This window comes from Pteronotus mesoamericanus, unplaced genomic scaffold (genome assembly GCF_021234165.1).
Source record: "Pteronotus mesoamericanus isolate MK-2021 breed Mesoamerican mustached bat unplaced genomic scaffold, CSHL_Meso_final contig_50, whole genome shotgun sequence".
In the NCBI taxonomy this organism is placed as follows: Eukaryota; Metazoa; Chordata; class Mammalia; order Chiroptera; family Mormoopidae; genus Pteronotus; species Pteronotus mesoamericanus.
In genome coordinates, this window is record NW_026555186.1 from 28,637,982 (window position 1) to 28,652,802 (window position 14,821).

Below are 14,821 nucleotides of genomic sequence, written 5' to 3' on the forward strand. Positions count from 1 at the left end.
TTTTCTTTTCTTTTCTTTTTTTTTTTTTTTTTTTTGCAATATTGATAAGTTGAGAATTCTCCAAATCTTCAAGTTCTGGTTCTTTTTGCTTAACAATTTTTTCTTCAATTTCTCTTTCCGCTCTTGGCGTTTACTATGAGCAGCAAAGATGATCCAAGTTTTGCTCTTGATTTGTTTCACTTACTTTCTGTGTTCAACAGTGACACTCCTCTGCCTTTACTTTCTAAGCCTTACAAGTCAGGCTGTTGACATGGTTAGAGGTCCCTGAAAAAGCATATGTACTAATGTTGTCCTTAATGGGGAATCCTATTGGTTAGGTGTCTCAACCAACGTACTCAACTAATGAAAATAACATGCTTAAAAAAAACGTTTACAGTGTTTTCTTTTTCTCTTCTTCTTCCATCTGCCATCACAAACTAGATTAAATCACAAACTGTCATTTTTCTCTCCACCACCACACACTCCATTTGGGCTCAAGTGTTAAGTACAATCAGCAAACAAGCTCTTGCTTTTTATACCCTGGAAAGAACCAGGAACTGTAGAATACACGGTATTTCATTATTGAAAATAATACATGCTCATGATAAAAAATTAAGATCCCACCTCAGCTGTGCAAAGCATGTTCCCCTGCATCCCTGTCCCCTGGAGCGAATAAGGCTGATGGGATCCGGTGACAGTTTTGCAGCAGCCTCCAGGGAATGAAAAAGTATTTCTATGAGAACTTAATCTTCTCCTTCTGATGTTTTACCATCTAACAGCCCAAAAGGTGACCAATTACACTGTACGTAGAAAAATATCTGGTCTTTGTTTTTATTCGTTTGTAAAATATTTCATATGCTGATTTTCAAAACATTTAGGGAGAGAAAGTGATGTGTAACATTTGACACTTCATGGAACGGGGCACTGCATTGAAATGGGGTTTTGTGCAGAAAAAACACACTTTCTGGGTTTTGGCCAACAGTTCTACTTTCAGGACATTTATTCCGTACAGTGCTGTATGATAGAGACCGAGATTTATAGTGGTGATTTCCTGAATAACAACTCAGATAGCAAATGCCTCAGTGAAACAACTTTCATATGCTCTCTGCAAGGCACAAAGTAGTGTAATAGAATGGATTGTTTGTCTCAGGATTTTCATGAGTTTGATTTTTTTTATCTCTTGCAAGACAAAATGCATTAATTATTTTTCTTTTTGGCCTAAAGCTAAAATTGGAAAAATTTCGCCTTTATCTTCCCTTCCTCCTTCTCCCAGCCTCACTTGGATCACACCTTGTGCTTTCACACATAGAGCTACTTATGGAAGCTACCTCAACTCAGAAAAAAAAAAAAAAAAAAAAAGAAAGAAAGAATAAGTTGACAGGAGACTGCTTAAGTGGTAAAAAGAAAATTCCTTTTACTTCCATTTTGTTTCTCTGTGCCTGGTAAGTGGTCCAAATTTTCCTGCAGAGAGAAGAGAAAACAAGCAATACTAAGAGGAAAGTAGCCCCTCTACCTGGAAAGAAAGGTGCTTTACAACAGCTTTTAAGAAGCTCATAAGAAATGGCTTTGCCTTTTGCTTTGGGGTGAGACATTCACTTACCGGTGTGGTTCAGTAGGAGTAATCAATAGAAGGAACAGGGAAGAAGCAGTAAATCCAAGGTCAGCAGGAGGACACACAGCCAATTCTGGTTTTCATTTCTGTGGATTTTTAGGTTAAACCTGAAGATAGGTTTTGGATGACATATGAGGTCTTTCTAGCTTGATTTTATGTATTCATACTTTCTGTACTATCATACATAAATCACAGACATATAGATCATTGGAATAGAATTGAGAGTCTAGAAATATCTTTCCACATTTGCAGTGCATTGATTTTCAGCATGGGTGCCAAGACAATTCAATGGGATAAAGTATAGTCTTTTTAACAAATGGTGCTGGGACAACTGGATATTCACATGCAAAAGAATGAATTTGGACTTGTACCTCTCACCATATACAAAAAAAATAACTCAAAATGAAACAAAGACTTAAATATAAAAGTTAACTTTCTAATGATCTTAGAAGAAAACATAGGTAAATATTTGTGACCTTCAGTTATGCAATTGTTTCTTAATAAGACACCAAAAGTAGAAACAACAGAAGAATAGATAAGTGGGACTTTGTCAAAGTAAAACATTTTTGTTCCTCAGAAGCCACCATCAAGAAAGTAATGAGCCAATACACATAATGGAGAAATATTTTCAAATAATATATCTGATAAGAGACTTGTATATTGAATACATATTGACCTTTTATAACTCAATTATAAAAATACAGCCCAACTAAAACGTGAGCAATGGAGTTGAATAGACATTAATCTATAGAAGACATGCAAAAGGGCCATAAAGACATAAAAAGATACTTAGTATTATTAGCCATCGGGGAAACAAAAATAAAAACCCTAATGAGATGCCACTTTGCATCTACTAGGATGGCTATACTAAAAAACACAGCTAATTGTTGGCAAGGAGGTGGGGAACCTCGAATCCTCATACACTACTGGTGGGAATATAAAACATTGTAGCTGCATTGGGAAACAATCTGGAAGTTCCTAAAAAGATTCAACATGCTACTTCTAGGTATATACCCAAGAGAAATGAGAACATGTGTCCATGCAAAAACTTCTATATTAATGTTTAAGCCATATTACTCATACTAGCCAAAAAGTAGGAAAAACCAGGTGTCAATAAACTGATAGAGAAATAAAATGGGATATGTCCACAGAGTGGAATATTATTCGGCAATATAAAGGAATGCAGTGCTAATATATCCTACAACAAAGATGAACCTTGAAAGCATCATGTTAAGTAAAAGAAGTTAGTCACGAAAGGCCACATACTGTATGATTCCATCTATATGAACTATCCGAAATAGGCAATTCATAGGAAGGAAGTAGATTTGGTGGACTGGGAATCCGGGGATCAATGGGACATGACTGTTAATGAGTAGAGTGTTCCTTTTTGGAGTGATGAAAATGTTCTAAATTTGGTAATGGTGATGGCCTCACAACCCTGGGAATATGCTAAAAAAGTATTGCATTTACACCTTAAATGGATGAGTGTATGGTGTGTGGATTATTTCTCAATAAAATTGTTAATAAACAAAACAAAATCATATTACATAATTATGTCATTGAATTCCATGATAATTTTAGACTCATGGACTGAAACAAGTGACCATTTCCAGTACATCCAGCAATCACAGGACAAGACTTCCTGAACATCAGGCCAGTTGTCTCTACATTGTGATTGTTGGAGGAAGTTTGACCCCAGTAGGTCATAAAAATCACAGAGTTTTCATTGGTTTGACCAGATAATGCTAGTTTGTGTAAAAGAGAAGTTACTGAAGTTGAGGTTGCCAGTAGAAGTTTAATTCTTTCTCATGTAACCTTATTGAGAAGACTCTTTGAGATTCTGTCTCAGCTTGCAGGGGCTCTTAAGGAGGTGACCTTGTTTGGATAGGCTCTAAGCTTCCTGTATCTTACTACTGCTTGCAACAGCACTCGCAGAGATAGCCCAGGCCATTTATTCTTATTATTCTTAATTTTTTTGAGAGAGAGAGGAAAGGAGAGAAGGAGAAAAAAGAAACAGCAATTTTTGTTGTTCCACTTACTTATGCATACATTGGTTGCTTCTTGTATGTGCCCTGACTGGAGATTGAACCCACAACCTTGGCATATTGGGACAATGCTCCAGGGGTGTCGAACCCGCAGCCTGTGGACCGCCTGTGGCCCAGGACGGCTATTAATGCAGCACAACACAAAATCATACATTTACTTAAAACCTTATGAGATTTTTTTGTGATTATGTGTCACAATGTATTTAATGTGTGGCCCAAGACTACTCTTCTTCTTCCAGTGTGGCCCAGAGACGCCAAAAGGTTGGGCACCCCTAACTGAGCTACACAGCCAAGGCCAGGGCATTTACTCTCGTAGGGTAGATGACAAAGGAGTGAGAAGGAGAAAGTCTAAAAGAAAAATGGAACCCCAGGGAATTTACTCAACTCTGACAGTGACTGTACTACCCTCTGACCTTCTACTGGAAGAGCGACCGCCTGAGCATCTCCAGGCGACAGAACTCGTCCTGCCACCTGGGAAGGAGCCTCGAGTGTTTCGTTATCACTTTTGTTTCCCACGGGGCTGTTGCACTGGACGGGAGGATTCATTCTTCTGTTTCATGAGTTTTGAAAAGTTAAAAATTGAAATAGGAGGAGCAGAAGCCTCTGGCAATTTTTTGATGTTTTTCAATTACAAGGTGCGTGGCCTTGGGCTTTTCTGAGCCTCAGATTATCATCTGCAAATGGTGATCCTAATAAAATGCCTCTTTCATGTGGGGTGGTCTTAAGGATTAAGGGATAATCCCCATAAAATATTAAATCCAGGTTGTCACACAAACTAGTGCTTAATAAATACTAGTTATCATTGATGAGAGTAGCATCATGTTTTGACTTTCATTGCAGTGGAAAGAATATATCTCCACCGATGCCTAAAGTTGCACAAGTGCTTCATTTACAAGTCTTCGGCCATGTCCTGAAAGATTTTAACCCTGAGGCTTGGAACATTGTTCTTAAGCAGGCAGAATCTTTCATTTAACAACAATTTATTGGGTCCCCACTACATATAAATATGTTGGCAGGCACGAGGGATTGTTAAGAGGAAGGAGAGGTGGCTTTGCCTTTGAACAATTTGTACTGTCATAAGCATAGCAATGACTCTATTTTAAATAGGCTGTAGCTAACCTAAGTTTTTGGTATCGTAGTGTTTTAAGCCAAGTGCACGTATATTCTGATATAGACAAAAATAAATGGGATTATCTTTTTTTAAGAAGCCCAAGTCTAATATATCATACTTCACACTTGGTATTTTAGCTTCCAGACCCTAGTGTCTGGTTGATAACTTATCTCCCCCTGCTCCTGCTACCATTATCCGTTTACCTCTCCCCCAATTACAGGATGGTTGTAAAGCAATTACGTATTGCTGTGTGAAAAACAATTTCCTAAAATTTTTAAAATAATTACTTGAAAATAGATTGTGCTTTAATGTGGAATAGCTTCATTAATGCTATAATTTGTAGTTTAGTTAGACTAGAAACTCAGTCTTGTGCAATGGCTTTTAACTTGGCCAGATTTTTAATAAAAAAGCAACAATATTGATATCTTAATAATTTTTAAATTTATCAAGTCTATGGTACTCACACTTCAGCTTATTTGAAACAATCCTCATAAGAACTAAGCATCCCTTATTTACCTTGTATATGATAACATGAAAGCCAAGTTCATCATCTTTTACCTGTTCCGGTTTTTCCGGTCTCACAGTCCTCTAGAACGTTAGAGCTGGGGTATCATCCCATTGTCCTCACTTTCCCTGCTTTAGCAGAGGAGAAAACTGAGGCCCAGTCAGGTTAGGGAATATGTTTAGGGTCTCACAGTGGCCTGAGATCCTGGTGCAGAGGACTCCCTGTACCCCAGGACCCCATCCCCAGCTGATGATATTTCTCTTTCCTTCTACCTTGCTTTCTAAGCTGTCACTAAGTTCCTATTACTGTTTCCTTGAAGTGTTTCCTGGTTTCCTCCCTTCCCATTTCTTCCTGTCTAATCTCGTCCCTCTATGCCTCACAATGGGAGAAGCATGACGGAGTGCTTTGTCTCTGGGACAGCCATCATACAAGATTAATTTTCTCTAATTACTACTGTCAGCACATCACTCCTCTGTTTTGAAGCTTCAGGAGCTCCCTGCTTCCTGTGGCAGCACATATCAACACTGCTGTTCTTTGCTAGGTCCTCCAGAGCCCGACTCCCCTCTGTGTGCTCAGCTGCATTTCATTTCTCCTCTCGAACCCCAAAGGCCCAGGTCGTCTGTGGGTTTTCTCCATGAGCCGGCCGTGTGTCGTTTATGCCATTAGCCTGTCCTGCTCCCTGGCTTGAGCGCTCCTCTTGCCTTTCCAAACACTCGTTTTTCTAGACCAGATCCAGGTCCCACCACTTTTTCAATGTTTTCCCTATTACTCCAGTGATATCCCTCCCGCCCTATTCCCCAACTTTTTCTTATGCACTAACACATAGCATTGGGCATAATAGCCTCTTGTATATGGTTCTCAGGTTTTTCTTGCAATTGCATTGCTTTCTCAATTATATGTAATGCTCTTTGAAGGCAGGGCTTACGTTTATATTTTTCTCACATACTCCATGCTTTACAGTGCCTAATAAGTGGTCAGTAAATACTCCTTGCGCGTTAGGGGTTCTTTGAGCTTTTAAAGCATGCTGTCCAGAGCTACAAGCAGTTCAGACATTTTACAGTATTCGCTGCTTGGATCAGGATCAGTTGTTAATATTGCAGAACAGAGCTCCAGTGTCTGCCAAATGTTGATAGGATCAGCCGCTGTTGTGTTAACGATCCTCTGGGGGTACTGGCTATATAGGTATTGTGCTCACACTAACAGTTTATGGTTTGTTTGTGGATAGGTTACAGGGAGGGGGGGCTCCCCCACGGAGAGCCTGCACACCTGCCTCTTGGACCTGATAGTAGGGAATAGTTCCTTGAGCATGGATAGGAATGGCCTTATCCTCTTAACTCAGGCAGATTCTCGGCACACCGGAATGAAACGGGAACTGACTTGGTGCCCTTCCTACGGTGTGTCCTTGAGCCAGTAATGACCTTGCTGCTTTCTTTTCTGCAATTCTGGCACCATGTCCTAAGATTTAATCTGATCTTGTTCTGAAATATTTTTTTCAGAACTCGGTAAATCCTGAAAAGGTAAACATGTTGTAATAAGTTCTTGATAAAAGAAAAAGGAACGTGTATTATTTAAAGAAGACTCCTTCTGCTTTCCACATTTTGATGTTCCTTCCCATGCCTTCCTACCTTTCCTGCGAGGCATTTCTGGATTGAGGCAGTTGCGGGTTTTACAGCCCCTTGAATTATGCTCTCCCAAAGGCATAACTCCTGCAAGAATCTCCTCTGCTAAGGGCTCATAAACTGGAATTACTCTTTTCTGTAATGTCAGCAGGACTGATTCTACCCATGCAAAATTGTTTGGCCTTTTTCTTCTTTGATACAAAAGAGAATTGGCAGAGACTTGAAGTTGACAAGCTCTGGCGTAGTAGTGAATTCAGGACCTCTGGGCTTGTACCCCTTGTTCAGCTTGTGTTCTGAATCCTTGTCCCACCCAGAAGGTCCTCTCCTTCCATCTGTGACACTGATCCTGCTCCCTTAGTTACTGTCTCCAGTAACGAAGCGGTGAAGTCATATGTCTCCCCGCAGAGTTTTCAGCTCATTACAGCCTTTCACGAGACTTTAGCGAAACATCACACATAGTGAAATGCTGGATCTCTTCACTTCTAGAAATTCACCTAATTGGAGCCACTGTAATGTTTTTATTTTACTTTATTTTTAATCCCTTTAGGTGGATGGAAGTCTGCTTAGTGGAAGAATTGCCACCGACAACTGAACTGGAAGAAGGGCTCCGGAATGGAGTTTACCTTGCAAAGTTAGCCAAGTTCTTTGCCCCGAAAATGGTATCAGAGAAAAAGATCTATGATGTGGAACAAACACGTTATAAGGTAACTGAGATCTAATTGTTTTTGGCTTCCAGCTAAAAGTGAAAGTTCAGTATTTTATTTCCTTTCCCTTGTTTTAGTGTTTCTATAAGAATTTTGGAGGCGGGGGATGTGTGTCCTTGGTCTTTGGAGCCTGTTAATAACCATTCCTGAGGCAGCAGCAATTTTAAAAGCAAGGCGTTTGTATTTCTGGGCTGAGGCTGAGAGACCTGTGATTTGTGGGGCTCCCCCCATCACTCCTTCATGGAGGTCATTTTTATTAGCGCCAGTAAATGTCAATGTGTGGGCACTCTACCCCCCTTTTCTTCACCGCCGCACAGTTTTATTACTCCCCTTATTCTCATCAAAGAATAAAGTACCCAGCTGGGACTTGAACTTGTAGCCCTAAAGAGTTAGGGCCGATGTGATAAAATGAATAGTAAGGTTCAATAGTCAGGTAGGAATTCCTTTCCATTTGGTGTTTAAAACAAAATAAGATTAACCTTTTGATATGGAACCAGTTTTAAGAATGATTTCACCAGTTAATTTGAGAAGGCATATGGGGGAGAGCACAAAACTAAAATAAACCCCAATCTTATATTAATTTAAAAATTCTGATATTTTAGAGAACATGGCAAAGTATTTACAGATAAAGTAATATATCTAGAATTTGCTTCAAAATAATTGGGAGGCGCTTGGATAGATGATTCACGACTGGCCATGCGTTCATAACTGTTGGATTTAGATAATGGGCACATAGGAGTTCGTTATACTATACTGCCTACGTTCTTATGCCTGAAATTTTTCGTTATACAGTGGGAGAGGAAAAAGTAAATGCCGACTCTTCATTAGATTGAGTCTTCAAAAGGGAATTGTAAAATATGTGATGTTTCTCCTGTAATATGTGATCTCTTGTCCACTTCAGGGTTTCTAAGCCTTCTTTGAAACTTGATTCTTGATTTTCTTATTAAGTTCTTTCTATCAGTATTTTTTACTTACAGATTTTCAAGTATCCTTAAAAGTTGTTTCTCTTACAGTTTCAAGGACAGGATTAAATATAGTTGAAAATTGAATGAGTTCCCATGTATTGCATGATTCACAGTACCCTTCAGTTGTTATTGAGATAAAATTTATTTTAAAAATATGTGTATTGAATTCAGAGCAAATGTTTGAACAATCTTGTAGGCTAACAGCCGACAAGAAGAATTGACAAATCTTTTATGACAAGTCTGTTTTCATGATCTAGTCTAAAAGGTAACTGAGCAAAAGTTTCTGCCTTGAATAATGTTATGAATAAGGGCTTGCACTTGTTAAAGTAAGTTTGAGTTTATGAAGTCATATGTCTCACCATAGAGTCTTCAGCCCATTATAGACTTTCACAAGACTTTAATGAAACAATGACTTAGCCAACCAAAATTAGTTTTTTAATTTTGAAAAATATTTTTTAAAGTTCAGAAAAGCACAGGAAAAAATTATTTGTATATCTACATCACAAAATATGTTCACATTTTAGAGTATGATTTTTCTTTTTTTTCATTGCTTCTGCAATGGTTATTACTAAGATCAAGGCCTGTTAGTACAATACTTATTGTACTAATAGCCATGTAGATTTCATGACAGAGTTAAGCTCCAGTCTACCCTGAAAGGGAATTGTGGGTATTTTGTTTTGACACTATGAATGGTGAGAATCAAGGAAGACAGACAGACCTTCAGTGGAGGTGAGCCCCAGAGCAGAGAGTGGGCTACTTCTTTCCTCTTCCTGGGACATCAATTGCCTTGACTATAGGTGTCTCTTTCCAGTGCAGCTGTGGACACCCTCCCAGCAACTGAAACAGGTACTGTTTCCTGCTGGCCTTAGAGATCCTACTATTTGAACAAAGAGCCACTTGTCTTTGGGATAGAGATGGGAAATATTTCCAATCTTTTGTTACAAAATAAAATACCTGTAGAGCCTAGGCAGGTGAGTCATTCCTAAGGTGAGCGTGGCGAGAGAGGGAAGTGCTGTGTTTTGCCATTCCCCACCCCATCAGGCCCCTGGAAGGCTGCCGTGCGCAGAAGAGGTGCCAGCAGAGGGGTGGAAGGGAAGGAAGTAGCAGAGAGAGGGGGGTTGATGCCAGCTGTGATGTGGGAGAAAACATGGGACAAATGGAAACTACTCCTCTGTTAAATCACTGGAGAAAAGAGGTGTTTCTTTTTTTTACTTTTATTAAATTCCTGAAAGTGCTTAATGAACCTGAATGGGAATGTTTCATGATTTGCCATGTAATCATAAAACTTTTATTTTAAGGCCATTTAATTTCTTTTACAAAAATGAAAGGAAACAAATATTAGTGAACAGGAGACTTAATTAACATCCTGTTCTTGCATTCTTCAGGACTAAAGCCCATCACATGGTCTTTTCCCAAGAACACTAAATCATGGGGCTGCGGCAAAGATGTGGAAACCCAAGGGAACGCTCAGTAACCCGGGCCCACCCTTGATGTGCCATCTGGAAACCATGAGTTCAGGGAGCATGGGCTTTCGCTGCAGGATCTGCCTAGACTGCAGCTGTAAAATATGACCCGCCTGCTAGGCAGTGTGCCCCCGAGCATGAGCTCTGTCCCTGAGCTCTAATGTCCTCAGTTTGGGCACTGGGGCCATTGAGTGAAGCAGATGGGAGCTTCCGTGCTGCCCCATCTTCTTTGTCAGCTTATATGCAACCTTGGCCCCTTTTAATTTAGGGTTAGAAGAATGCCCTCCATCTTTGACTTAAACCTTCTAATGATGAGTATTCTTTTTCTGGCCGCCTGCACTCCCCACTCCAGCTCTGAGTTATGTGACCATGCCAAGTTTTCAGTGACACCAGAAGCTGTCTCTCTCGGATACACCACAGTATACTGTAATGATTGCCTTGTCACGAAGGCAAAAACCCTCTGTATTTCCCCTGCCATATCTTTGGTGAATGGCGCAGGGTCTGGCCATGGTAGTTGCTAGAGAAATAGCTGCTGGGTGAAAAATGAATTACACTAGTTTCAAGTAACCAAAGGACTCCATTTCTTTTCTTGCCTTCTATGCTTTGTTCAATACCTAATCAAGGTACTTCAAGTTTGACACCCTTCAATAAGTGTGGTACTCGCAGCTCATGCAGAACACCTGATGGGTGTGTATAAAAACGTGGACTCCTAATCCCCAACCCAAGCTACTGGTTCAGGCAGAATCTCTTGACCAGATACCCAGGAAATGCATTCTTAATAATCATCCCAGGTGATCCTCTTCCTATGTACAACTAAGGTTTGAGAACCACTGCTCTAATGGTAGATAAACATGAATATAATAAATTTTAATAAAGTTGTAGGAAAAGAAGATATAATTGTGCTATGATAGAAATATATACAGGGTAGAACTCATCTATCCATACAATATGTATCAACACTTGCTATATGCCAGGTACCCCAGAGTGTGAGTAGGGTGGACATGGTGTCTGGTGCTTCCAGCTGGAGAGGCAGCCTGGCAGTGAGTATACATTATGAGCTGTGTGAGTGTGTGAAGGAAGAAATTGACAAGCTAGCAGTGGGCAGGGGATGTTCTCCTCTGAGGAGCCATTCACTCAAGCTGGAAGAGTGAGAAGAAAATCATCCATGGGCACAGTTCGGGGGACGGAGTGGGGAGAACAGTCCAGAGAGAGAGCCCCATTTGTGGAAGGCTCCTCAAGGAAGAATAGAGGTTGGCCAAACTGAGTGTCTGCAAGGCTGCAGTGAGGGACCATGATGAGAAATAGATCAGGAGGGAAGCAGAGACAGATCAGGAAGTCACACATGGAGGATCTATGACTTCATCCTAAGTGTGGGTTTGAGGGGAGGGAGGAAGCCTTTGAAATGTTAAACAGAGGCATCCTGGTGCAGTGTGTGCTTTAGAAAGAGCTGTCTGCTGCTCTGTGTGGTTCGGAATAAATTGGAGGGAGGAGGAGAGTGGAGGCATAGCATAGTAAGAGGGGTTATTAATGCTGGTGACAGTGTCCTGCACAGCCAAGAGGTAAACAGATTCAAGCGGGAAAACAAAGGGTGAATCCTGGAAAGAGATTGGAAGTGGGTGGATGGCAGTAAAGAGAAGACAGCTGGGTGGACAATGGGAGATGGCCTAAGAGAAAGTGATCAGTCCTGAAGGGGTGGGGTCATGAAGAAGCCCCAAATGTTTCTGTGGTAAAGGCTTGAAAGAGGAGAGTGTTCCCAAGCAGACTAGGCTGGCAAGGGAGAGAAAGGAGGAGGAAGGCATTGCTTGGAGAGGGCTCAGCCTGACGAGGCTCAAAGATAAGATTCGGTGTTCCAGTGCTGCACAGAGCCTTATAGACTTACCAGAAGTGTTTGGTGACTATTTTGGTGAGTTGTAGGTAGGGAAAGCATATACATAATGGTTAATAGTATGAGCTGTAAATCAAAATATTTGAGTTGGGCCTCACCACTAAGTTTGCCTCTGTGAGCGTCAGTTTCCTAACCTGTCAAGTGAGAAGGTTGAACCCTAATCATAACAGGGTCAACCTTCATGGAGATTTGGTGAGGAACAAATGTGATCATCTATGCAAAACACATGGCACAGTGCCTGACAGAGGTAAACGCACTCTGAATGTCTGAGGCTCTGTGAGCCGTTAGTTGAACAGTGTATTTGGACTTGGAGTCAGCAGTCTGGCAAGCTAGTCTTGGCCCTGAGTTTAACAAGTTAGATCAACTTGAATATGTCTTAAACACTTGGGCCCTCAGTTTGCTCAACTATAAAATGAGCAAATTCGAATAATGATTGGTTTCTAAGCTAATAGTTCTAAAATGCTTTGATTCTATTATGTAAGAAGTTACCATTCAAAGAAGACTTAACATAATTCTTTATCTACTCAGTTTAAGCAAGAATAACCTTACTTGCTGTGTTGTAACAGCTCAGCTGTGGAAAATCAGCATGTACTTTCTAGTCTAATATCCGAAAAAAGTTAGGTGGCTAGACAACAACCACCCTTGGCAAAGTCTGACTACAGACATACCACCTAGTCTAATGTTAATATGTAGGATTGGTGAAAAAAATGGACAAACTGAAAATGGTTATAATGGATTAAGATTATTCTGAGCCTGTTCGAAAGACCATTTTCATTCTAATTAAAGTAAATTCAGTAGATTAAAGATGTTTCATGCACTTTGTTCACTGAAGCTTATTTCTTAAATGTGCAGCTGCGGATCAAAGGGTTCTGAAGTCAGTGGCCCTCGTGTATGTAAAGTGGATTAAGGAAGATGCCTAATTACTATGCTGTACACCTGAAACTAATATAGTATTGAATGTCAACTGTAATTGAAATTTTTTAAGAAATAAAACTGGGTGAAGGACTTGAAATTTTCACCTGTTTACTGTAGAAATATGACCAAGATGACTGCCCTTTCTCAGTGCCTCTTACATGACCTTACAGATGAATGACAGTTTCAAGCCCAAGCATAATAATTATAATAGCTAACATTTATTGCATTCGTAAGTGTATTTTGCAACAAAGTCCTTCATGAATATTCTCATTTAATATCTGCAACTCAAACAAGTGATCCTACTTTCGTTCTGTGGCTTAGGAACAAAGGTTCAGAGAAATTTGTAACCTCCTGAGTCTACCTAGCTAACAAGACCAGTATATGGGTAGAGTACCTTTGTTACATGGTTTGAAATTCTTGAAGCCCCTAAGCCAAAGAACCCCGGAAATCCACCTGGGGTCAAACAAAATTAGTTTTATTTCACTCACTGCAGCAAGAAAAAAAATGCATACCCATGGAGTCGTGAGGAGGAGAAACGAGGACCTTAGCGTGTGTCTGGGCTTGTGCTGGGTGGTACTAATAAGGGTGTAGGGAAGCAAGGACCCCTGTATCTTTTGGGTGTTGTCAGGAAATGGATCAATTTGGTGTCTTGGTAATTTTTATCTAGGACGTGAGAAGATTGAATAGAGACTATGTAGACATGAGTCAAGAAGCAAGTTGTGTTCATCTTAGTTGGGAGGGAGACATTTAGTTATTTACATTTTTTGTGGTGCCAACGGGCCTTTTCTATGTCTTGACACAACTGTGGATTCTCTCCAAATTGTTCTTCCATGGCCACCAATTGACCGTGTCTGAGAATTGTTTGTACTCTGCCAAAGCTGTCTATGCCGAGTTACAAACCCTCAGACACTGCAGCCTGGCCGTTAACAGTCTGGCTGCTCTCACTCTACTCCTTTCTCATTTTCCTTTCCTCTCACCCTCCTTCTCTCCCTCCCTCTAGTTATTTCATAGTAACTAGCTAATTTCTTCCCTCTGAAGAATAATCCAACCATCATTAGGACCTGTCTTCCCGGAGGGTCATAGCACAGGGAAGGTTTCCAGATCTGGGGAGACCTCATCTTGAATCCTAGATCAGACACTTAACAGCTCTTTGACTTCAGACAAATCACTTCATCTTTTTGGCCTATATTTCTTCATCTCCAAAATATAGGAATGATAATCACCTTGCAGGGTATTCTGAAAATTAAACATAATTTATATTAAGTGTTTGACACACACAGAGCAATCTCAATAAATAGTGACCACTATTAAAAAGGCATAAACATTGATCAAATGTTAATTTGCTTATATTTCTTAATTTCTAAAAGCAACAAGTATACTTTTTGTTATATAAACTCTTAGATTGTAGTTCACAGAAGGTGAAAAGAACCAGACTTTCTGAATATAATTATTATACTGTTATTTTTTTTTTGTTTTCAAATAGGTAACATTGTGCTATTTAGTTAACTAATTAAAAATAAAAGACCACTTTAAGCTCTCAATGGTTCATTACCTGATACAACTTCATGAGACAGAGGCAAGTATGCTGTATTTACAGAATATAAAGAAAAAAAGAACTGGCTGATTAGGAGTGTAAAGAAGAATGAAAGATATAGAAAGACTTTTTATTATGTAAGTAGAAGAGGTCTTGTGAAACATTTCCACTGAAGATTTACTTATTGTAGAAGGCCAAGATTAGGGTTAAATAGAAGGATAGTTACTAAAATTAGCTTAGTGCTGTGGATTTTTTTTTCATCTTTGTATTTTCTACATTTTCCAAGTTTTCTACAGAATATCACATTAACAATCAGAAAAAAAAATGATTTGGCAGAACCAGAAACCACAATAAAAAAAAAGCATTTTATTTAGTCTTCTAAAAACCCTGTCTGTTTTTCCTGAAGTTACTAGGCTTCTTAGCTGTGGCTGCCAGAATCTTGACACTGTGTGTGGATGTGTGTGTATGCACACGCATGCATACA

The 14,821-nt window shown here is 39.8% G+C and overlaps 1 protein-coding gene across 1 annotated transcript in view; it reads left to right on the plus strand.

Moving 5' to 3' along the window:
* IQGAP2 (IQ motif containing GTPase activating protein 2) overlaps window positions 1-14,821 on the plus strand; it is a 265,815-nt gene that overhangs the window by 126,477 nt on the left and 124,517 nt on the right. Inside the window, exon 3 of the mRNA XM_054578505.1 lies at window positions 7,419-7,575. Coding sequence (XP_054434480.1) covers window positions 7,419-7,575 — 157 coding nt within the window. The remainder of the gene's footprint in view (window positions 1-7,418; window positions 7,576-14,821) is intronic.